The sequence below is a fragment of the Trachinotus anak genome, unplaced genomic scaffold (assembly GCF_046630095.1).
Source record: "Trachinotus anak isolate AG129_WGS33_773 ecotype Australia unplaced genomic scaffold, CSIRO_AGI_Tana_v1 ptg000008l, whole genome shotgun sequence".
Lineage (NCBI taxonomy): Eukaryota > Metazoa > Chordata > Actinopteri > Carangiformes > Carangidae > Trachinotus > Trachinotus anak.
Window position 1 is genome coordinate 27,046,484 of NW_027273859.1, and position 25,720 is coordinate 27,072,203.

The 25,720-nt window shown below is 38.9% G+C and overlaps 2 protein-coding genes and 1 non-coding gene across 4 annotated transcripts in view; 1 reads left to right on the forward strand and 2 right to left on the reverse strand.

The window, feature by feature from the left end:
* Positions 1 to 14,239, reverse strand: part of dmrt1 (doublesex and mab-3 related transcription factor 1) — a 32,570-nt gene extending 18,331 nt beyond the window's left edge. Inside the window, exons 1-4 of one of the 2 annotated variants that reach the window (XM_071483924.1) lie at positions 13,873 to 14,239; positions 12,562 to 12,736; positions 10,457 to 10,614; positions 3,060 to 3,255 (exon numbers count right to left, since the gene is read on the reverse strand). In XM_071483924.1, coding sequence (XP_071340025.1) covers positions 3,060 to 3,255; positions 10,457 to 10,614; positions 12,562 to 12,736; positions 13,873 to 14,091 — 748 coding nt within the window. In that variant the 5' untranslated portion in view covers positions 14,092 to 14,239. Of the gene's footprint in view, positions 1 to 3,059; positions 3,259 to 10,456; positions 10,615 to 12,561; positions 12,737 to 13,872 lie in introns of both variants that reach the window. The other variant, XM_071483923.1, reaches the window with a different exon arrangement.
* Positions 14,240 to 16,304: 2,065 nt separating this feature from the next.
* LOC139624638 (cilia- and flagella-associated protein 157-like) lies at positions 16,305 to 25,331 on the forward strand. Its single transcript, XM_071483920.1, has 9 exons — positions 16,305 to 16,560; positions 17,431 to 17,702; positions 18,315 to 18,468; positions 18,609 to 18,876; positions 19,814 to 19,935; positions 21,551 to 21,701; positions 22,508 to 22,653; positions 23,829 to 23,969; positions 24,429 to 25,331. The coding sequence occupies exons 1-9, from the start codon at positions 16,406 to 16,408 to the stop codon at positions 24,499 to 24,501; spliced, it is 1,482 nt and encodes a 493-aa protein (XP_071340021.1). The 5' UTR covers positions 16,305 to 16,405; the 3' UTR covers positions 24,502 to 25,331.
* On the reverse strand, positions 21,441 to 21,512 carry trnac-gca (transfer RNA cysteine (anticodon GCA)). Its single transcript has one exon. It is a non-coding gene; the product is annotated as a tRNA-Cys (tRNA).
* Positions 25,332 to 25,720: the final 389 nt, after the last annotated feature.

Consider the following 25,720-nt stretch of genomic DNA (forward strand, 5'->3'; position numbering starts at 1 on the left):
CAGCTTTGATAATGGGAACAAAGCGCTGCTAAAAACAGATTCCCAAAGACGACAATTCCACCTTGTTTTCAAAGATGGTCAAGATGGTAATAACTTGAACTGTCAATCTATACGGGAAAAGTCCTGGACACCTCTTCTGTAGTATCTTCAGGCAAAATGACTGTGCTTTAGGCCTCAAGTCAGGCTGTTTGCTGATTTGTCTTCATAATGAAAAGAATAAAAGATAAATATTCAAAGTCCTAGAGGGGAAAATCACTTTTTGATTGAATATAAAAAATATGACACATGTGATGAGAGGTTGCTCATGAATATTTCTTCACTGCAAGGGGTGAATCACACAGCAAATAAAGGTTGAAAACCTCTGATATAGGGGGTTGTGTTTCTCTGCTGCAGGAGTCTGTGTCACCACCAAATGTGGGACCACCCGCTGAGAGTGTTGTTATCCTGTAATGAAGCATGGCAGCTCAGGGCAGGAGGCTGACATGGGACCCTCACAGAAAAAGGACAGGTGAAAGTCATAAACAAATACAGGTACGAGGGGAGATGCGGGGGTCTTTAGGTTGTGATGCTGGTGGTGTGAGCAGTCTATTTCACTAAAAGAAGGATGTTGATGTTGTACTAAAGACACCCTTCCCCTCTATAAATGAGTAAAAATATACAACACCATTTTGTTATGGAAAAGCAAACCACTTCATCTTTTAATTCCTGAAAAGAATATCACATCTTTGTTCTAGTTGCAGGGGTAAAAGGAACTGAGAAGGATAGCTGTAAGATAACAGATCATTGCTGTATTTAAGGGACAAATGCAGCAGTGATTTGAGCTTTTAGCTAATTTGTTAATATTTTCATGCACAAACTAGCTGCACAAAACCTCTTGGTTTCTTTTACTCGCAGTCAATTCCAAACACCATTGGAGACTTGTAATTACTGACAGGACCTGCTTTCTGTTAGTCACAACCACAACCAGATAGAGCACTGCTTAATTAGAAGCAAAGTAAAGTTTGATTTTGCACAATTACTACTTCAAATAGCTGAAAAGTATCTCTGCACACCTGAATGTGTGGCAGGTGCATCGGAGGGCGGCACACCCTGAGTAACAGTGAAGAAACTCCTGCATACTGTCTCACATGGTGCTGGTACATTCATCTACATAACAGTCTATATGTTCTGAAGGTATATCAACACAGGTCAAACAGTTCTTTGTATATAGATACACAGATACTCGGTTAATTAGCTAGCAAAAGGGCTACAATAATTAGGTCAAGTTTTCTTAAAATATCTACAGTATGAAACATCTGCCAAAGGGAAAATACAGAAAGTGCCAATATTAATTACAAACTGGAATCTTAAAATTTAATCTCATACAAGTAAGTTGCATTGCAACTCTGGTTAAAACCGCAATGAAAATCATTGGACACAAATGTCAGCCATCTCTTCAATCCATCTATGATGGAAAAGTAATAAAACAGACACACCTGATCATCAATGACCCAACACATCCTCCATCAAGAATATGAACTCTTACCATCGGGAAAACTGTTCAGAGCCAGCAGATACATAAGCAACTGCTACAAACTCTCATTCATCCCGTCGTCGATTACACTTCTAAAGAAGCAGTCACAGTCATAGCACCCCGCAGCTTGAACTGCAGGAATCACTTTAGTTTTAGCATCTATCTTTAATTACATTTAATTTACGTTTTTAGATTTTTGTGGATTTTTATTTGTCTTATTCTTAGTTTTTATGTAGTTTTATTTTATCTTATTGTGTTTTAACAAGCCTGACCCATGTTGAGCAATATACAATCCCTGTGCAATATGCAATACATGACAGTTGTATACACTGTGAAAGCTTGTTGTATTGTGCAGCTATATTCAGCATTTTTAGCCAAAAACAAATTTCCTTCAGGACAATAAAGTTCATCTTATCTTATCTAATCTTAAGACTGGGGTCAAAATAGTGACCCCAGACTGCATTAGAGCTTGAAATCAGCGCCTTAACTGCAGAAACAACAGGACAGTTGGTGTAAGCAGTGACTTCCACCTAAGCTGCACTGACCAAGAAAAGAGCGACTCCTGCAGCCGTTTTAAACTTAATCTCCCCCGCACCACGCTGTTTGACTCGCTGTTGATCTGGGGTCTGTTTCAGTTTCATTTGCAACATGGAAGCTGTGGTTTCCAATGTTACTTTTTTTCAATCATTTGTGAAAGAGGATGCCACCATTGGTGATCTGAGCTTACAAAACACTGTCTCACAATGAAATCTAAAACTTACTTATCCTTCCTGAACTGCACTAAAACAAAAATGAAGTACAAATAAAATATGAGTTTTAAATTGCTTGTAATCCTCAGTTTGAACAGGCATGCCAGTTAGTCCAGTATCCTTGTCTCTCTCTCCCACTGCACTGTGCTGGGATCTTCCTCTTATCTCTCTCATCGTGCACTTACATGCATTCTTTGCAAAGTTCCATGAATACTTTCCTGAACATATTAAGCAATGCACATAATCTGATTTACCAACATTCACAGGCAGAAATCCAGGCAACCACAGTCGGCAGCCACGCTCAGCTGAGATCACCATCTGAGATTAGTGGCAGAGCCAGAAATCAGACGTCAGATATAATTCATCCTTAAACACGGCACTGTCAGGTCTTTGAGAGTTTTGTGGTGATTGGTTTATTTATAGCCAATAGATATCTGTCTTTTAATTTCCACTGAATGTAAATGAGAAAAGGTTAAGGCTGAAAGGGGGAGCACAGTTTTAATTAACCTTCCGTCTTAAGAACTTTTCTAACTTCTCAACGCATGACTTTAACTCGAGTCAGACAGATACACACAGTTGTGTAATTTTAGTGAAGTAAAAAGTAAAAAGTAGAGTAAAGGTAAAAAAAAATCTTCACTTCTGACTAATTTCATCTTCTAAATTTTATGGCACTCCCAACTTGAGTGCAATCCTCCCTTGACTGTACTTAACCACACTGTTGATAAAGTCTGGGTAAAACTTTATGGGGCCTGAGAGGTGTGTGTGTCTGTGTGTGAGTGTTTCTGTATGTCACTCACAGGCTGCCATGGTCTCAGAGCAGTTGTTGTTGTTGTTATTGTTGTTGTAACCGTTGTCGTCCAGGCTGAAGAGGGGGGGCACACAGGTGGTGGAGCCCAGGCCCTGAGTCAGGTAGGTGGTTGCTGGGTAGTAGGAATGCATGCGGTACTGAGAGGACATGTTGTGGCTAGACAGGCGGCCGTCACCATGGGGCATCTGCTTCAAGCAGAGAAGACAAACAGGCCATTTCACAAACAAAGTAATAATAATATAATATGCTTAATTCCTTATTCCTAATTAGAGACTGAAAACAGAAAACGCAGCTAATGAATACTTTCATTATGACTTAATCTGATGATTATTTTTCTCTTATTTTGTCTGACCAATAGTCAAAAATAGTCCAATATCACATATGACAAATAAAAGCAACAAATCAAATTTGAGAAGATGGATATAGAGAAGGTTTTGCTTTTTTGCATTGAACATTACTTCTGAGATGAATCAATATAAAAGTAGTTGCCAATCAGTCAATCTGACTGTACTCTACTGTGTGACACAGCACAGGCACTTTACTGCTGTGGACAACCCAACCTACATTTCTATTGTACTTGTACATGTAACATAAAACATGTAAATTCCCAGTGTAAAAACATTTCCATTTTATCTCGATTTATCTTATTATATTCTACTTTATCTTATTTTCTTACTTCTATTGGTATCTGTTTATCTTGAATGTAAGCTGCTGGAATGCTCAAATTTCCCTTAATAAAGTGTTATCTTCTGTTATATTAATAAACTTTGATGTCAGAGGTGTTTTTTAGAGGTGGGTTACACTGTCTCTGCTTCAGCTTCGACCATTTCAAAGTGGACAGCTGATAAAATGACTAACAAATGCTGGGGCAAAAAAAAAAAAAAGTGCACATTGTGGCCTTAAAAGGTCGTTGTTTCATTGTTGGTCATTCATTGTTTGCAAAAGAAGCTACATTTTATTATCTACGGGAACACGCTCAAGGTGAATCATCAACAAAATAATACAATTTATAACTTCTGCAGTTGGTATCTGACTTCAACTGATACTATGTCCTTGAAGCTATTTTTTTTCACTACCAAATCATGATGTAATCACCATCATCTGCGTTTTAATTTTTTTTAGATTTGTAAAAATATCAAATGTCCTTTTTCTACATTTGATATTTTCAGATACAATAAAAACAGCATTCACATACTATTCAGACATCAGATATTCACAGGCTACACCTTAACTACCTAAACTGACAAGATGAAATACAGACATAAAATAATATGTGACAGAAAATTAGTGGTGTTTGATTTCACAGGTCCCTGACTTGTTCTGAAAACAGGCTGCAACACAGTGCTGCTTTTCTACAGTCCACTGAAAACTTTAAAATGAGCTGTCTACTCAGCAGCAATGCCGCCTCACAGAGGGTTTTCAATTTCACTTTTATGGAATTTGATTTCTGTCAGCCTGTAATATGTCACCCGTATTGTCCACACCATCAATTCTCCGACAGCTTTATAAACTGTTATTTAAGCTACACTCAGCTCTTGTATTAGGCTGTGAAAAATACAACAGAGATTGGACTGGAGTCTTGAAAGTGCACTGAGCTTACGGTTTCCCAGGACACATACAGCACCAAGCAAAAGTGTCTTTGTCTGAAAGTTGCTCACAAAAAAACAAAACAAAAAACAAACAAACAAGTTCTATCATGTTTACAGATCCACACAGAGCAACCTGCCTAAGCTGTCAATGAGATTAAGCCATATAGATAGTAATGGAACTGTAAAGCTTTCTCAATGTATACTGGTGGGATGAGGGTGTAACTTCAGTCAGTCCAGGAACATTTTTAGTCTTAGTTATCTAACCAGTCAATCCATGATTAAGTCACATGATGACAGATGTACTTTCAGCATTAACTACTGTGTGTTTGGTGCCAGTTGTGGACTGAAGGGTTAGCTGAGCAGGCCTTTTGCATCCCTCCATCTTCTCAGAGAGAAGTCTGCAAATGTATTGTCGAGTTCTAGGACGTGTGTGCATCAACTGTTAGACCTAACCCTATAGTAACATTTAATATTGAAGGTTATGGGGAATGTAGATGAGAAGACCCTCTCATACTGTGTCCTATTTGGATGGGTCATCATATTTCCAGTAAATTACGGCAACACTGAACAAGGAGTAGAGTCAGTCTGTCAACACTGTCCATGGAAATAGCTCCAAAGTGTCTATTACTAGAAGTAGTTAAGAACAGCCTGAGGGGTCATTTGTCCTTCTGTGTTCAAGCAGCCAAGGGCCAAACTGGAAACCAGTTCCCAGCCAGTGTTCATCACTTCACTTATGCTACAAAACCCAGTGAGACTGTGGTATTTAAACATAACATCCTGTCAGTGCTTGAGCTCCACAATAACATTTGTTCTTGTGTTTTGTTGACATATTGCCTCTTGTTTTTTTTTTCAGGTTACTTTTTGACCCCATACAAGTGATTGAACACCTTAATTTTTTCAACATGAACGGCCTATGAGCCATTGTTTAGTGGTTTTCAAAATAAAGGTTTGTAAATGTGTTTTCCCACTGTACTAAAATCATACTGAACAGTGACCCCACCACCAAACTGAACCATAACTCTTGTGAAATGTTACACTCAGTATCAAGAGAGTTAGCACTAAAGTGTGTGTGATGTAATTTATGCTCTTCCTCACAGTTAGGGTTCACCCTCTTTCTCGACTCATTTCAGTGGGCAGAAACAACACATTTGAGATAAATCCTAAGAGGCTTTCTACTCTACACAAGCTACACCCTGGCTGTCAGAAGCAAAAATGACCTAAAGATAAAAAAAAAAATAATAATAAATTGCATGTCCAGATGTGATGGACCTAGTAGATTGTGGACAGAAAGATATGAGATCAACTCGGTAACAGCAGTGATGTAATTTAAAGTAGGAATAACACTACATGAGCTTTCTGCAGTAACTCCTAAAATCACAGGCAGGTCATATTTTTTCTTCTAAAAGGATGATGCCACACATCTATGCATCAGCTCCCTGGCTAACTTGACTAACTCGTGGGGGGGCTTTTCTTACCTCCCTGAGAGGGCCTGTCTCCTTATCTGGCACCATCTCTTGTCTGGAAGCTCTACACCACCCTTATATTATTATCATCCACCTGCATGACAGCCAAGCACCACTGAGTGCACAGAAGAGGAGAGGAGGAGGCAGATGGCCTTACACTGATAAAGACCACTGTGTTTCCTTGTGGGCTTTGATTTGGTAGCGAGAAGAGTGCAAGACCTACAGATCACTACATTACAATAAGCGCTACTATTAGATTGGCTTGATGAATTAAAGGAAATTAATATTTTACTACAAATTTTGCAGCTGATTTCAATGATGTGACTGAGAAAAATAACATACTTAATTAAATTACTGCAAAACATCAAGTAATTGATAATGAGAAAACTAGATTGATATTTTGCAAGGCAGCTAAGTTATAGATTAGGAACCTGCTACTGTAATAAATGTGATTTTGGCAGAAGGTGTGTGTGTGTGTCTAAGATGTAATTTAGCAGTAAGGTAGAAAGAGAGAACTGATAACAACAGATAAAAACAATCAAAATATTTGTATATAGATAAATGTACATTATAACCAGCATTGGTCTCTTCTTGGTATATACTTTTAAATAAACATTTGTTTTTATTATATAATCTTTAAAAAAGATATAAAATACACTTTCACTCAGTGTTATGATGGAAAAAAGAGCAACACCTTCACAACAAAATGAACAAAAGTCAATGACAAAAGACGTCACAGCCCAACACTGACTGACAAGTGCTTCTTGGATAGTGCAGAAAAAAAGCACAGAGATAAGAGCTTTGCAGTGAATATAGAGACAAAATCAAAATTGCGTAACTCAAGGATAATCACTTCAGTTGGGGATGTTAAAACTGTGGAGGTTTAGGACAGGTAAAGGAGACAGGGGAGACAAAAGAGAAAAGCTCTACTGATAACAAACTATGATTAACCGCTCTTTTGATTTCCAAACAAAATATTCCATCACGTTTTCTTATCATGACAATGAATCTCTAGTTACAAACTGTGCATCTGTGTATTTCAGACTCATCGTCAAATGATCAGCTCTTCATGCAAATAAATAAAAAGTGGTCCCTGAATTTGAATAACCACAGCACGTAGCCCTCTCAACCTGACAACTTCACTGAAAATATCATAAATCACAAAGGAGGATGGCTAAATTATGCTAAAGAGTGCTAACTGATTAGCATTAATGTGCTCACTTTCTCCCTCGAGCGCTGAGGCATGGCGTTTTTTTTTCCTCTGCCGACAGACAATACCATTAACCTTTGCAATTCAGGCTCTGCTGTGCGCTGGCAGGTTAGCAGAGGCAGTGACCCCAAAACTAGATGTTGCTATTGGGGAAACTGGGGAGGGGGGGGGGGTTGGGGGTGGACGAACGTTCTTCATAAAAAAACAAACCACTTCATCAGGGAACACTGGAGAGTTATAGATCTAATTTGCTTCACCCACAAGCTCATCTCATTTGACACAATAGAGATACATTTCAGCATAAATCAGCGTGAATATACAGATGGGTGAAGGACCATGAGTGTGTGTGTGTGTGTGTGTGTGATTGTGTGTGTGTTGGTGGGATGTTGGGTACTATCTCCCTCATGTGTCCTACGTTATACTTTAAACGTTGACATTAAAGCAGACGCTCTCATCCATCTTTAAAGAAAACAAAGAAACGTTTTTATAAATCACAACCAGATGCAGAGAAAAGGTTGTCAACACATTTTCCAGGAGCAGCTGCTTTGTGTTACATCATTGCCATGTCAAAGTGATGCTTTCTCCTTTTTTATATGCTGTATATATATATATAAATGTGCTTCTATTCAGGGATTCAATGTAACAAACAAACTTTTCATCACATTGCTTTTGTGTGTTTCATTCTGTAAGTCGGTTAAATCAAGACATAAGTCTTTTATCAGTGCTCGAAACGATAAAACAATTCATTTATTCTCCTCAAATGTGCTGATTTAAGTTGTATTTTCTTTTACATTTTAAGTTGTTACTTTGAATTATGGATTTTTTTTACTTTTTCATATTAAATTATATCAATTAATGAACAAAATAACAGAATAACTGATAATAAATCTTACTTGCAACCCTCAATATGTTCAATATGTTTTGCCTTCATTTACCATGTGACAGCAGAAACCGTCAGGAAACATGGGGGAAGTGATGGAGGTGACATGCAACAAAGGTGGAGTCAAACCAGTCCCATACAAGCTATATGCACTTAGACTGAGAGGTCACTGGGATGCCAATGGTTTTGATCACCATCAGATTATGGTTTCAGTGGTGAGAGTAAACAGGTCTGCAACATCAACTAGAAGTATTTGTCTAAACTGTGCTTGAGGGGTCAGACACCTGCCAACCAATCAGAATTACACTACAGCAGTTTGATAGAAAGCCAAAATGAAACCAAAACTTCCAGATTCTGTTCCAGAAGCAACAAAAACTCACTCAAAATACCACTGACATTTGTAACTACACTAATACTGTAACGTAAACACACTAATACACATAAAATTATGTTAGTGACTCACCTCCTGTCTTAATATAGGGACATTTTTTTAATATAGCAGAAAGACTACAACTGATGAAAGTTGAATTGAATAAATTAATTTTAGAAGAGAGTGTTGGAAAATGTTATGATTATGGACAAAGCCACGTTTCAACAACTGAAGTACCCATGCTGCTGCATTTGTAGTTTTTTTCATTGGAGCTGTAGTTTTTTTCTGTCCTTAGAAAGTAATCGTCACAAAGTTTTCCAGCTCTAAAAGAAACTACTGCTGCGGATGTTATTTGTCTTACAACATGGGTAGTAAACCTGCACTGAGTTACAGAAGCTGGAGGAACAGAGTCAGCCTTGGCTCTCTACGTTCACACTGGTGAGCTACCAGGTACAACCACAACCCTGTGCTGTATGAATGTGAACACCTTCATCGTGGGCACCTCTGCAGTTGTTGCAGAGTCAGATAACATTGTGTCCACTAAATTTTCCTCTAAAATTAGCTTTTATAACTTTACAGGAAATCTTTGATGAAAAACAGCCAAAATATGTTTCTCAACTCAAATGTTACATCATTAGTTTAACAAAATATGATTTTTTGAAATATTTTTCAACTTGTTTGCGCTCATCATTAGACATCAGTGGTTTTGGTGTGATATCCACACAGTTCAGACTGTCTGACTGACATCGGTTTCTTATTAGTGTGACAATTTGCTTGATAAGCTGATAGAAAGTGAACCTTTTTCATGTTGAGGTGACTCGTAGCTAAGCAGCTTATCTCCTCTTTCTGTGGCATGAAGCAGCTTAGTTCCCTCTCCAACATGCACACAGAAACACACACAGATAAATGACACCATTAGATTACTTAGTGTACGCCTTATCCATCTCTTTTAGCACCCAGCAGCGAGGCTTTCAGATCTGTTCTCTAACTCTTATGACTCGTGTCACTGGTCACAAGCTGAATCCTAAATCTTTCAGTGTAAGAGCCATCGGTCTAACCACTGAAATTAGTCTACAGACTGAGCCACGACAGACGACCTTACTGAAGTTACCAAAATCTATCTTTTTAATGCAGGTATATTACAGTGCTGGCTGATAAGTTATCAAATATTTACCCAAAATATTACTTTTATTATAATGGGAGGTTTCTTTCTGACCTCAACTATGGACAGAAAAGACAGAAAAGTTGCGAAAAAATCTTCATTTGCTTTCTGCACATCTGAAGCAAGTGTTTAGCATTGTTTCTGTAAAGTTATTTTTCGTTTAAATGCCGTAACAAATCCTGGACTCAAAAGAGATTTGTTGTCTCATAATAGTCTAAATGCTGCTTTAGGAGCTCTTCCATCATGAAAACAGTAATGTTAGGATTGAATTTTGAAATTTAAATGCAGAAATTAAATTATATCAAATATAAGCAGATTAAATACAAGAGTTTTAACATAATATACCGACTTTGAAAACCCCAGAACTTATGAACCCTAGCTACCCTAGTTGATGTTGGGACACAACAGGAGAGTACTAATAAGATTACAACTTGCAATGTAGCTTGAAGCATGAACACAGCCCATCTTCCACTGATGCAAGCCAAGGTAAACACACATTGCAGGTAACCAACAAGCAGGACCAGTATCAACACACCTCATACAAACACATTCATCTGCTGTTCAGGAGTGTGTGTGTGTTTGTGTGTGTGTGTGTGTGTGTGTGTGTGTGTGTGTGTGCACTGCAGCAGAATATCTACCATAACCTTAAAAGTGGCTTTCAAATTCAATCTAAGTGTTACTGATTAACAGCAGGGTGGTTATTGCTCGTCACCTGGTATTGCTGGTAGTTGTAGAGGTTGCTGTAGTAGGTGGGGTAGCGTGAAGGCTGGTAGAAATTGTAATAGGAGGTTTCCATCAGCAGGTCGGACGCCCCCTCAGTATGACCCCTGGCAGCGGAGGATGGGCTGGAGGACGATGCTGAGCGACTCCCTGCACCAAGAGACACAGAGAGGAGACAACGAATGAGACAAAGATCCGACCAGAGGAATGATAACGATGTTTGAGGATGGGTTATTACAGGTTATTACATTTGAGACATGGAGCTCAGGATATATTTTTTGCACTAATTTTGTTTTGCTACAACTTAAATAATTCAAACTGTAAATGTAAGGGTGTTTTCAGATCCATGCATCCAACAGCAGACCTGAACTAGACTTTCATGAATCTCTGCTGCTGTTGAAAACAACAATGAAAAAGATCTTTCACACTAATCCATTCATGTTACAAATGTTTTATTAGACATGTTAATTGAACTTTACAAGATTTTTCCAGTCGTGCCTCCTCTACCTCAAACTACTGTCAACAGCACCATCTGCAGGTGAAAGCTGTATTTGCTGGCACCTACCACAACACCCATCATACTACAGAAATCTGTTTTGCCACATCAAGACAAGTAAGAACATCAAATCATCATAACTCATTATCTTTTGTACTTTCCTTATCAACAAGGCCACATTCTTCTCAGGCAGACCCTGATCTTTTGGCCTTACACAATGAAGACACTGTGCACCACTGAAGCCAAAGATAATGACATTTGTTGTCCTCGTTCTAAGTCTTGTCATCAGTGAATCACAGAGTGCTCGACTCCTTTTTTTTCCACAGCATTTTTCCTCTGTTTCCAAGCCAGGGACCCAAAGTTCAGTGTTTCACACAGACGGTCGGTCGGAGCAGGACATCAGCAGCCTTGACCACAGGCATATTCCACCTCCTAAAATTTGCTATCAGGCCAAGCGGGAACACAGTGTCTGTGTCTGCCTCCACACGACAAGAAAGACAGCAAGGAAGCCCTTTCATGCTGCTGTCATCAGATCCAATTTAATTTTTTATTTAATTTTCCCATAAAAATGTATCTTACTGATGGTATTTACTGTGCTAATAAAAAGCATTATTGTCCTGTCGACTGTTTTACTGTTTTACAGAAACAGAAAATTACTCTTTAATGTCAGAGTGATTCAAATTAAGTGATTGAATGCAATGTGGCTTAACTGCTGTCAAACGATTTTTCTTGCAACCTTAGTAAACAGTGATTGACATTTTGTAAAAGCCAGCTGATAAGAACAATCCCCTGAATTTTGAAAGTTGTCATCCAACTACTCCTAAGACTGACTTATTAAGAAGTCAGAGACTTTTGTAGAATTTTTAGTCCAGAAAAATAATTCCTTGCTTAAAGTGCAATGTTTTAAAGATGGGAAGGGGGGGGGTTATCCAGAAGCATGTCAGCTGTTGAATGGGTTTTTCAAAAGAAACAAAAGAGTGGAAAAATACCGCAACACATTCTGTTAAATTCAAATAAATACATTTTAACATGCAACAAAGTCAGAGTTCATAAAATCAAATAAATAGCATCTTTGAATATTGTTTTTTATTTATAAAAGATGCAAAATGGACTGTCTAGACAAGCAGATGTATCTAGAAGTACTATCTGCTTTATTAAAGGGGATTTTCTATGTAGCAAAAACATGGTGCATACTGATCATGTCATGGATTATCACTCCGAAAAAGAACACATTGGCGTATTTACTCCTCATCTGATGTCCACAGTGTGCACTCAGATGCTGAAGAATCTCTTTTATAAGGTTTCAGATAACGCACAAATCGTCCCTTTCCATATATTCTGATGCAAATATTGTTGTTTTCCATGTTTTTTCCATGTGAACATAAAGTGGCAGATGCTGACTGTTGCATGTTTGCAACCATGTGCATACCTACTACAACCTACCTCTACTTTATTTATTAATATTCTAATGTTACCATATATTTTTTCCATACTTTCCGGAGCTGTTGTTTGGACACAGTGACTTAGCTGTGCGGCCAATCAGATAGTGGTGTGACACGTAACAGGGCGTGGAGGGACGATAAGTGAACAGTTGACTAAACCTGTGACAGCAAGCGTTGAAGATGAGATGCTGGTGGGTGTCAGGGATCGTCCCTCCACAGAGAACAGGCAGTCTGCTCCAGCTTCATTCTTCACCATCACCTCAGGGCCGGACAGAGTCACCGGGCTACAAATCCCAAGCTCCTCCTCCTGAGCCTGCTGCCTCCTCAAGGCGACCTGGAGGGGAGGAAAGGAAAGGCCTGATAAGGGACTGTTTGGCATAAAACAGGATCAACTGACTTAAAAGAACAGACTCAGTATCTCCTTGCAAAACAAAATAAAAACTAGACACAATTAGAAAACGATTACACTTGTCTTGCTTTGTATGACCAACAATCCAAAACCCAAATACAACCAATTTAGGGTTATACAGAATAGAGAAAAGCAGGAATAGCAGCAATTTTGGGGGCATTCTTGCTTGAAAAACTACTTAATCAATTTTGAAAATAGCTGTTGATTATTTTTCTGTTGATTCACTGCTCTGTTATTTGTCTCTTGTGACTTGCTAATTGTGTTTCCCCCCTGGGTGTTACGATTCTTTCCACTGTTTATTACCTTTCAAAACAAAGCAGTGTGTGTATTGAATGGGAAGGACTGACATGTCATGTTATTGCTCTTTCTATGCACCAACACAACACTGCAAACGAAAATTAATTCATTGTAGATGTGAAATAAAATACACAGTGACATAAGTTACAAAATACTTATTACATCTTATTACAGGCGTTTTTATGACATTTTATTCACAGATCAATTATTAATGAAAGTGTTTAGTATAGTTGCAGCCTTTGTGTTACCTACTTTCAAAATATAAACAGCAATGAGCCTGAATTGATCTGAAATTACTGTTTAACAAACCCCACAAATGTTACCTCAAGCTACAAAGTGCAAAGTTACAAAGTAAATGACCGCAAAATATGAAAAAGTAGCTGCTTTATATACTGTAGCCTACTTGTTCATTAGTTTCGATTAATAATCTCTCTTTTGAGTGGAACAACTTTAACAACACGCACATAAAACCTCCCTAAAATACTTAATAATTGATTATAAAGTCAAGCTAGCTGTGTATAAACTAAGCTACAGCTAGCTTGACTCAAGTTGCTCTGCCGTGTTTGTACACAAACAAAAAAAAAAAAAAAAAAGAGGGAAAACAACAAAAGTAAACTTGTCCTTGTTCCCAAAAAGAATACAAACATTATTCAAAATTATTTGTCCAAACAGATACATGTTGTATTTCATGTTTTCACACGGCAGAAGCAGTTTGGTGTTTACCGGCTAAAGCTAGCCGCGCTAACAGGTGCAGTAACGGTTACCTGGGCCGCCATGACTCGCTGCCTCTCGGCTATCAGCTTGCACTTGGGGCACTGGCAGTCCCTCCAGTTGCAGAAGCGCTTGTGTCCCTTCAGAGGAGACACGTAGCCGTGGTTCCTGCAGCGGGAGCACTTGGGCATCCTGGGGGGTTTCTGGCCTTTTGATGGGGAGAGAGGTCCGGTGCAGTCCGGCACCTGTTTGCTCTGCTTGTCCTTGCTCATGGCTGCTGTGGATAAAACAACCAGATCCCGACCAGGAGCAGCCGTGAGGGGTTTAGCTACTGTGTTTGAGGCTGGGCTGGCTGGAGACTGTACTGGTGCCAGGCTGGAGGCTGTAAGGTCACTGTCCCTCCCCGCCCTGCTGCTGCTGCTGCTGCTGCTGCTGCTGCTGCTGAGATTTTTTTTTTTCTGACACTTTTCCCAAACTCCAGTGGGCAGGAACCAGCTGGGAGTCCAGTGCCACCACTCAGCTGATTTAAATGATCAGTAAAACATATCCTCGTAGTTGATCTGAAGCCCAATGTTCCTTATGAACTCCTGTGAAATTGTAACTGTTAAATGTTTTTGGGGGGTTTGTTGTTAAATTAGCTCAATGGATTTCCACTGTATTTATAAACCAATCAGAGGTGATTCATCAATATGTCAACCGACAGAGAATTAACTGGCAGCTGATTCACTGTTAAAGTAAAAAAAAAAAAAAAAGAATTTGATTATATATATTTGAATTCAAGGGAATAATTTTTCACTATTGAAATTCTTGACATTTTATTCACTAAACAACCAGCTGATGTTTTGTCTGGTGTATTGATAATGAAGGTAGCTCTTGATTGCAGGCTTAGACTTCTCTGATGTAATGATGCAACCTTGCCTGAGATTTTCTGTGTATTTACAGCAAATGAGCTCAATTTGACAGATATAACAACTCTGTAGATTAAATACTACTGTGACGCTCTACAGCAGCTGATATTGTCTATGGGACTCAGTTTAAAACAGCCAGTGGCATTACTGTGATACCCCCCCCCCGGGCTTGTTCGTCTTGCAGTAATATCTGAGTAGCATCCCACTAAAATATATTTACTGTAGCTCTTTTTTCATGGTGGCTGATATGCTACACGGTGGATTAATTTACTAGGCTTGACTGAGCTGAAACTGAATTAACCTCCACACCGCTCGGTCAGTGAGCTGAGTGAATTTATAGGCAGGGAGTGAAGCGAGGTGAAACACACAGGCACCCAATTAAAATCCCTGCATTCAAATGGTGGAGGGATGAAAAGCTACCAATTAAAAAGCAGGCCACACGTCATTGGCTCAGGTCCTGGTGCTGCATGTAAACTAACTGAAAGCAAGGTTACACACTGACTTTAATTACCTCCATAGCATAAGGCAATAATAATAGATTGTAATGTAGCAATAAAGTATGCAATTTAACACATTTAATTTTTCTATTAGTCTGACTCCTCTCCAAGTTGACATTTAGTGTCAAGACAGTGAATTCCATCAGACAAATTTTTACTGCAGTATTTGCTCACACCACCAAGAGGAGCCACTGAGCTGAAAATAATTAGATGGGTGGTGGTGGACAGGGGTATTGGCCAAACCACTGGGTAGGTAGCTCAATTTCATAATGTCTAATGGTGGAGGCTAATGATACAGACATGCTTTAATGGTGATAAAATAGCAGACGAAACTTTATTTTGTAGTATATTCTTGTAGTATACTGAACACAGCATAGCTGCGGTGGTGAAAGAAGTATTTAGATCATGTAACTGAAGTAAAGTAACAGTACCTGATCATAAATACATTATTAAGTCATTGCTTCAGAATGTTACTTAATAAAAAGTAATGGCATCAAAATAAAAGTATATCTAAAGTAGCCTACAGTATATCTACAATATGCATACTCGTCCTGGTCGGTGTGTTATTATAATATTATTATCTGAACATTGTTGATGATGTAGAATGAACAATACTTTAATTTACTTTAATCTTAATTGGTCAAATATGTTTTGGTAGTTTGATCTATAACAATGCATAGACTAAACTTTGTCAACTGATCATATGTTTTTTAACATAAATCTGAAAAATAATAAGTAACTATACTTAAAGTACAATATTTAAGTGAAGTATGAAGTAGCATAAAATGGTTATGTTGCCAATTTTGAGAAAAAATAAGCAGAGATTCAATATTTTTGCACACAACAAGCCTTTTGTTGTGAATTTGGTGATGCCTTTTTAATAATCGGATTTAGCAAAATTTCATTAATCACTTTAAAAATTTGTTCAAAAACATTTCTAAAACCTCAAACAAACACCACAACTACAACACACATTTTCTCAGGGCTGTATTTGTTATATGAGCGATAAAATTAAGAATGCTCGATCATTAGGTTATCATATTTTAATCATCTTCCAAATGAACGTACCTGTTTCACTGAGAAACTTTCCGAGGAGTCCCTGAAGGCAGCATTGCCTAGCAACAGTGTAGCTAGCTTACTTTCTCCGCCGGAGTAAACTTTAGCAAACTTTCCCCGACGCGATGCCCAAAAAGAAGGAGAAGAAAAACGGAGACAAACAAGATGAAGCAAAGAAAACATCGAAAAAGGAGAGTCCAGCGGATAAAAACGGTTCTGACGACAAAGAGAAGGATTTGTACCTGACTCAGATACGATATTTGAACGATCAGTTGGAGAGGTAACGTTAAATTGAATCAGTTATTATTATTGTTATTATTATTATTATCAGTTTTATTCGGAGAATTGTGATATATGTTTACCCAAGTACGTAAATAAACTGCAGATAGAGGATATTCTGTTATATTCTCGTTTAAAAAAAAAAAAAAAAATCACTTCAGCGTAACTTTTACGTCATTTACGCAGCACTTTCGCCGTGTTTCTGCTTTGTTAGCTTGTTTTTGTTAGCTAGACTATCGCTGTGAATTTAGCCTGTGTAACTAGATACCCCAGCTAAAACACCTAACAGAACCAAAGCTATTAATATTTTTAAAAGTTTAAACACAGTGAGATGTTCACCTGTTCCCTGGTACAGCCATAGACACTGAGAGATAGGTAAAAGCCCCCCCACCCCTCCTTATGAAGGAGCCAGACACAGACACAAGATACACAGAACCGTTTGTAATCGTTTTTTATATATTGTAGTTTTGATATTTATGTATTTTTGCAGTCATCTTGCATCTCTCTGCAGTTGTTTTACATCTCTTTGTAGTTGTTTTGGTCTTTTTTATGCCTCTATTTGTTGTCATTTTATGTTTCTTTGCAGTTCTTTTCATCTCTGTGGCCATTTTCTGTCTTTTTGTGGCTCTTTGTAGTAATTTGTGTCACTTTGTTGTTATTTTGTGCATCTTTCTGGCTTTTGTTATTGTCTCCTTTTTGTGACTGAGGTTGAATGCACTTAAAATAAGTCACTTTGGACAAAATTACCAATTGAGTGCAATCTGATGTAATTCCATTAGCTACCAGCCAACTCTACGTGCAGTATGTACCTAAAAGAATCATTAAAGAATTTGTCCTTAACCCTTAACCAATGTCCCTCTTCCTCCTCCAGATACCAGCTGAAATGTGATGAACTAGAGAAGCAGAAGAAGGACTTAAACTCTCAGTACAGTGAACTGGAGAAAGAGAAAAGGGACATTGTTGAGTATCTGAAACGCTCCCTGTTGGAGAAGGAGGACGAGGTGGAGGAGCTGTCAGAGAGCCTGGGGAGTCAACGGAAGGCTGCAGATAAGGACAGAGATGCCCTGCAGCTGCAGCACAGCCAGCTGAGGCAAGAGCTTCAAGACCGGATAGAAGAGCTCACCAAGGAGAACGAGACACTCGGTGAGACTGAAACCAGAGTGGGGGTCAGCTCTCAGTGTAGTGTGTTGAGGGTCTGATGGAAAGGATTTGAGATGGTAACTTTTCTGTGATTAGATGTCGCTCATGTAAAACTGAGATACTTATTTAATCAAGTGATGAATACAAGTATCAAAACAAAAATGTTTGTCACACAGTATGAAGTTCACATTAGGCCACTCAGAATAGCTACGACAGCAAATGTACACAATTCTTTTCCACAATGACTCATCTAACTCAAAATTTAGGATAACATTTTAGTGATAGAAATAAAATAAAAAAATTACTCTGGTATGGAAAAGTAGGGACAATACATATTTATATTTACAGTTAACAGTAGAGAAACTATACACCCATGGACACAAGATAATGAGAAAACCATGGTAAGTTCACTCATCATAAAAACAAACAAGATGACATCAAGAGCAGATTAGGAACCTCTACACTTCATTTTACACAATTTGGATGCAGAAACAAACTCATAAAGGAGGATAAACCTCAACGAACAAAGCCAAGGAACAAAATATTTGCAGTAATTGTAATTAAAGACTGGACTCATAGTATAATATAGACTCTCCTCCTCTCTCCTCCTTCCAGTGGCAAGGCTGGCTAGTCTGGATGAGTTTCAGAAGCAGAAGGAGCAGCTGATTTCCAACATGGAGTCTGTGGAGAAGCAGCTGGCCACTCAGAGGGAGGAGCACAAAGCTGACATCCACAGCCTGGAGATGAAAGCACTGCTCGAAAAGAGGAGGTTGGGACTTTCATCTGTGGTTGTACTAATGATGGTGTATAATTACATCTTATAACTGTGGAAAAACATGCAGTAGAAATGTGTAGAGCATGAGTGAAATTTCACCTGTCTCTCTCCCTTCTCCTGTCCCCGGTCATAAGATTGGAGAAGGAGATGGAGAGCCATGTGGCGGCCATGGCAGCAGAGGTGCAGCAGCTGGTGGACCTGAAGGTCCCTGAGACGACCAGACTGGCCCTTCAGGAGAACACGGAGGTGAGGGCTCAGTTAAGCCAGCTGTCAGAGCAGACTCACGTCCTGATGAAGGAGAACTCGGCCCTGCAGGACCGTAAGAGTAAACTCAGCGTGGACGTGGACATCCTGGAGCACATGATCAGCGAGCTGTCCCGCACGAGCTGCATCCGCAAGAAGGTAAGAGGAAGTTAAACAAACAGTCTTTGAGCTACTGATTTCTGTTGTGTATCTAACGTATCGATGTAATGTAATGTACCTGCAAATTATCTGAATTATACTTTACTATGATAATGTGTGTTTTTCATGTTCCGGGGCTATATATTGTAAGTCCTATCTCAAAAATGAATTGCAATTTGGTGCTATGAGGTTCTACTGTGTGTTCTATCCTATTTAATATGTTAGAGGTTCGAATGTACTGTGAACAAGGCATCCAAGGCAGAAAATTGCAAAGTCTCCTAGCGATGAGTGGGGTCTTTAGGATTGTTGTTTCTGTTGCTGTAGAGCATGTTTCTGTGCTCATAGAAAAATTTAATTTTATGTGAATATTCATGGTCCCCAGAGGATGATTGTTTGACTAAATTTACTGTGGGTGTTCATCCTCCCCAGACATTTAATCTTAATGTTTTTGGTGACTTCTTAACTTTTCCTTTAAGTGCCATTTTCAGGCCATAATTTCCAGTTACATATCAGCGACAGTCAGAGAGCGTAACAGACAACATCCCCTGACGTTAGATGAGCACATTCATGCTCCCCAGAGGATAAGGAGCTTGTGAAAAGTTGTTTTTAGAGTGTTATGTACATTATATCACTAAAGTAACTGCATGAGTGGTTTCACAGTTCCATGGAAGGAAGCATGTTTTCAATATCCAGTGTCTGAGCTCCTGTGTCATAAAATGTGTCATTTATGATAAGAGATTGTTAATCTGAAAGTTTGGTGGTAGGTAAACAGCTCTACTTAACTTTCTCTTTCATAATTTTTCAGATTTCCTTTCTTCTTTCTCGCCACCACTTGAACATTGACATTATTTTTTTAACTTCCTGCCCTTGGTTTTTAATATTTATAACAAATGAGTCACTAAAACAAGACTAAAACTGGACGTCTTCTCTCCATCAGGTGGTTGAGCAGCTGACGGAGAAGTGTCAGCAGCTGCAGGCGGAGCTGAAGCTCTGCAGACAGGAGCATCAGAAGCTTCACGCCGAGCACAAAGGCATCCTGGCTGAGCTGGAGGCACTCAGGTCAAAGTTTACTCTGTCCCTACTGTCCACTCCACTACTAAAAAACACACATAAAAAAGCCACATATTATCCTCATGACCTGATAGTAAAAACAAGGGAAAAAAGACCTAATGTTATTCATGTGATTCTACAGAAGAGTAGAGAACATGCAGAATGACCTGTTACAGCCAATCCAAACACAATCTGACATGTGAGGGCTGACACACAGTTAATCAGGCACTTTTGAACTAGAATAACATGCCTGGTAATTATGCCACAAAACACCAATGTTATAATATACATACACAGAAACCTGGAGCAACAAAGACGGGACTGGACCAGGCAGGAACACTGGAGCACACAGTCAACTATAAGGACTAATTGGTCTTAATTAAATGAGGCTGCTGCAGCTCTGCTCATTACAATGTCCAGCAGATGGCAGTGAAACCCAGCCTGACCAAACACTCTCTGTCCTATCCAACAGAGTAACACAGATGACAGATGGTGAAAAGAAAAACAACATATAGAAAGAAACAAAATGACAGGAAGCAAAAGGGTGAAAATATTAAATTAAAAAAGCTAAAATTTGCTGTTGGAAAAAAAACAAGTGTCTTTATAACAAAAATGTGAGGGGTTTTGAGTAACTTATGTAAAACTGGCTGCAAACTTCAACATTAGTGATATTTTGTGGGTTTGATGATATGTCGTTATCATAAAGTGGCTATAATTGGATATATATATAATGGTGGCTGGTTCTTTACAGTCACAATGTCTTACCACCTAAATTTTTTCGAGTCCCTTTGACTTTACAGACCTTTCTAGTGAGTCTCAGCTTATTGTTTACCTGTCGGGTCAGTGGTTCACTCTCACTGCTCTTTTAGTGTTGTTTCCTGCTGCAGCAGCAGAAATCTCTAAAAACCTCCCGTACACAACCTGCTGAGCAGCAAACAGCAGACAGGCACTTAGAGACTCACAGGTGAAACATATTGGAGCATTTAGCAGCCAAACAGTTCATGGAGACCTGAAAGGAGCTAAAAGAGAGTGAACATTAGACTTTCATGCTTCAGGTGGTCAGACACAGGAGCCCAAAGGAATGATAATATGCTCTGTAACAGCTGGAACAGCTGTGTAAACAAGCAGCTGTTTGCTCATGAGTTCATCATATCAGCTTTAAAGGTGATAATATGTCAGTGTTGCATTCACAGCCTGACTCCGCTCCATGTGAGGTGAATTTATTTATAGACACATTTAAAAACAACAATTAATGATGATGATTAATTAATGAGATGAAATTATGGGATTATTCTATCGATTATAGACGAATAAAAACACAAAAGAAGACCAACAACGTTACACAGTGAGGATTTGTGAACCAAACCTTGTCAACATCAGAGGATGAGCGGTCTGTGCTGATGTTAGACGGCATCACTGGCTTCACTCAGAATACTGAAGCAGACGCAGCTCAGTCCGCATTAACAATGACGACGTGATGAAAAAACACTTTGTTGACATCATAAGGTTTCCTCAGGGGGCATCCGGACTCGAACCAGAGACCTCTTGATCTGCAGTCAAATGCTCTACCACTGAGCTATGCCCCCACAGTCTATTAACACCATCACTGTTGTGTTTATTTTAGACAGGACCGGGCCTCGCTGTCTGCACAGGCCAGTAAACACAGAGCTGAGGCAAGTCGGCTGGAAGCAGAGCTACAGGAGGAGAGGAGGAAGAGGAGCAGAATGAAGAGCATCATGCAGGATGCAGCCGTCTCCCTCAGAGAAGCCCTGATGGTAAAACAGCACAGTCCCTGAACACCCCACAGCAGGAACATCAGGACACACAAACATGTTGAAGGGAAGGTTCTCAGTTTATCTCAATGCACATATCTTAACACATTCTTTGTTTCAGCCCTGAGGTCTGGCAGCTGAGTTCTGGATTACCTGATCATATTTTTTGGAAGACCCATAAAGAGTCAAGTCGACTACATGTTAAGGGATTAACTTGTTTTTCTGCATCTTTCAAAGTTAAAAACGGCTGTACCTTTGTAATATTCCCATGACTAAAAAAAGCAGCTTTGGTCACCTTGTTAAAGTCTAATTCAAAGTCTAAGATGAGTCCAATTAGCCAAACTTAAGCCTGATTATAGGTCTCAGTTGCTAAATTACTTTCCTGTATGTTGTTTGCTGTTGCTGATGTGGTCGCGCTGACACAGTGTGCACTTCGTGACCCGTGTCATCAAGTGTTTTTACCACTAAGCTAAATGACTCTTCCTCATTTAAATGGAGGAAGCAGAGGTGGTGTAATGAGATTATGTGTTGTGAGATATGTCACAGTACATGTCGATCTTTGTTCACTGTACTTTACTTAACTCATCTTAGTGACATTCGAAATATCTCCACCTGCTGTTTGCACCTCTGTTCATTTCGTAGGTTAGTAATGCCCTGAAGTATATATGCAAACTACCCATGTAACACAGGACCATGGAAAACTGGTTCTTTGACACCGTGATGTTTATCTCAGGTGATGAAATAAATATCGTTTCATCCTCTTAGAAATGATTAGTGGCCTCAGCCCTGATGCCGGCTGTTTCCTGCAGGCTCAGGACTCGGAGTTGGACCTCAGTGTCGTCCAGTGGAAGCAGCTGATGCAGAGGCTGCTGGTGGTCTTGGACAGACCCACACTCACCAACTCCTCCGCTGAGAGACTGGATGAGCCGCAGACCTCTGACCCTGCAGCAGCCAGGTAAGGAAACACTCTCTCACTAGATGATGTCTGATGCTGCGTGTAAACTTTTTTTGAAGAGCGGTGAATGGACGGCTCTTTGATCAGCACTGTACATCACAACGTGAGACTCTACTGCCCCACGAAGGCAGAACGCACTAACTACAGACGCAGTGAGGACAAACTGGTCTGAAGTTTTCAGACCAGACAGCAAACTGTTAAACACATGATTATTCTTTATGGTTATTTATTGTAGCAGAAAAAAATAGAACCCACACAATACCTACAAAAATAGCTTATGAGTGTGGTGTTTCAGGTTCTGGCTGAAGGTCTGAGTAATATTAATAGCTGTTTTAAAATAAATACAATACATTCATTTATAATTTAGTACATTCAATGTAGTTTAACAACTAATTCACAAAGTAGCTTCATGTGAAATATCCCTCTCACTTTAGCTGTGTAGTACCAGTCTGACTCTGTCCTACAGCACACAGTTCACCAAACCATTCTACACTTACTATGCTTTGGTTTTTAGCTCCATTATATAGTTACATAGCTACTTTCATTTTAAATAATAGTGCAGTACAGTAACCATTAACTTCACTCTTTCTAGCAGGAGGTTCATGAAGTTTTGCACAAAATGTTGCAGAAGCTAAGCTCAGATAGAATCTGTTCAGAAATACCAACTGCTGATGGTTAGATTGACATTTATGGCGTTATTTATTTATCACATCTGTAAAATGGAAGAATATTAGACTGCGACAATTTTTTTAAAAATCCTGTATGTGCATCATTTGTTTGATTTTTCCTTCCTTTTTTAAAGTGAATTAAAATATTGTGAAGGTACAGCCGACCATTCTGATTGATTAAGTTCTGTTTCTATCATGTGTTATTTTCTTATTAATGTTATAAGTATTATTACAGACCTTATCTGTATTATTCTCTGTTTTAACTCAAGGCAGAAACAGTCAAGGCTTCCAAGTCTTAATACAATGAACACAACAAACAGTCACTAAATAACTGAGGGACTTTAACAGTGTTGATGGGAGAAGTTTTTTTGACCTGATCACAACAAAGAAAGAAAACTTGGTCGGTTTTGAAAGAAAAGTTTTAGCAGCAGAGTAAAAATCAAACTGTGTGCGAGGAGCAGCTCCACCTTCGTCACCATCATCATCCTCTCTCTCGTGCCCTCACAGAGCAGTGACTCTGGATCCAGCTTTGAGCTTCCAGTTCCAGCTGGCCCGCTACAGGCCGGGAGATCTCGGCCTTGTCCCCCCTCCGGCACAAAAACACCTTCTGTCCAGGACGGGGGCGGGGTCCATCCTGACTCTGCACAGGTTTGTCATGACCTCAAAATCCAACTGAGTCTGCAGTGGGCTCCTCTGTATCCGGAGGTCCTGTTCAGTGTAGGAGATCAGCACATGCAAATGTAAAATGACAAGTACTAATAAAAATAAACAGCCACGTACTCCCTAGAAGCTGAGAAGACTTTGTGTACAAATAACAGAGAGAAACGTATTTATTTAGTTACTAATATACTTCAAAATAAAAAAAAATAAAAAAAAAGAATTATCTATGGAAACAGAAAAATAAGTGGGATCAGGCTGTGGAAGTAAGAATATCTTGTTTTTTTCTGTAAAATACTTAAACTTGTTTTGATATTTCAGGACTTCAGTCACCACCTATTAGACTGGATTTACTTTTCATAGAAACAGTTACCACATGAGGAATTCATTTTGTTGTTTTTGGATGACTGATTTTTCATGTTGTGTATATTTCTGCTGCTTTTTCTCCAGGAAACCCTCCGTTCAGAAGGAAACAGCTGTCGGACGTTTGACCTCCAGACACTCAGTCACCAAACTCAAGTGACAGTAGCAAAACTCAACTTTAAAACAGTAAAAAAAGGCTTTTAATGTCAGAAAAAACCTGGCATCTCTAAAACAGAAGTATACTGTATGTCACCTACGTTTATTTTGTGTCTTTGATACAAGGACACTGTGTCTTGGGTTTCCTTTGTTTTTTGTTCAGCCATCATGATTTTCAAAAAACAAAAACAGATAATCGTAACATAAAATACCTGTACTTCTATTTGGCTTCTTTCAAATCAAGGCACAAGTCGTCTTGCAGCCATTTAAAAAACAAAACAAAACTCTACTTCTTTAGGATCATGAAGGCAACATGTGTCAAACCTACAATTCATACTGTAAAATGTATTAATAAAATGTGAACCTCCAGTTGATTAGGATTTGTTCTTTTTCATCAGGTCTTCATTAAAAGATAATTTTACTTGGGCTGCAACTAAAAATTATTTTCACCATGGAATAATGTGTGGATTATTTTCTCTGTCTTACTCTTTCGGTTTATAAAACATCAGAAAACAGAATAAATCCATGTCACAATATCCCACAGTACCAGCTGATAACATTCAAGGTTCAAACACCTGTCAAGAAATATATTTTTGGTGATTATATTTTGTATGATTCAGACTCTGTAACTAAAGTTATCAGATAAATGCAGTAAACACTACAATAGTTCCCTCTGACATGCAGTCTAGTAGAAGTATGAAGTATTAGAAAATAGAAGTACTCAAGTATAGTACCTCAAAATAATATTTAAGTACAGTGGTTAATGTACTTAGTTATCTTCCACCACTGTCCTCAGTTCAGCGATTTCCATTAAAGGTCCCATATTTTACACTTTACACTTCTCCTGTGTTTTATTTGAAGTGTTGGTCTCCATCAAAATATATATGAGTGGTTTTCAGAATCAAAAACCATCTCAGTGTAGTTTTACATCTCCTCTCTCAGGCTTCTCTCTGAATCTCCAGTAAAAACAGGTCAGTCAGCCAATCAGAAGAGAGGATCTGAGCCTGTCCTCTGATTGGCTGACTGTTTTCTGAGTGATCAAATAAAAAACCCAGGAGATTTCAGGTAAACACTCGGAAAAACCAAATCCTGCAAGGTTGGATGGTGGGTCCAGGTGGGCGGGGCTTGAGGTGCAGCTGAGAGAAGTGCCTGTTTTGTTGTGACATCACAAAGTTACAGAAGTCCTGAAGGCTCACAGACAATACAGGCTGTGTGCATTTCTC

Coding starts and splice junctions, on each gene's coding strand:
- LOC139624638 (XM_071483920.1), top strand. CDS start 16,406: ATGCCCAAAAAGAAGGAGAAGAAAAACGGAGACAAACAAGATGAAGCA. Junction 18,877..19,813: donor CGAGCTGCATCCGCAAGAAG/GTAAGAGGAAGT, acceptor TCTCTCCATCAG/GTGGTTGAGCAGCTGACGGA. Junction 19,936..21,550: donor GCTGAGCTGGAGGCACTCAG/GTCAAAGTTTAC, acceptor TGTTTATTTTAG/ACAGGACCGGGCCTCGCTGT.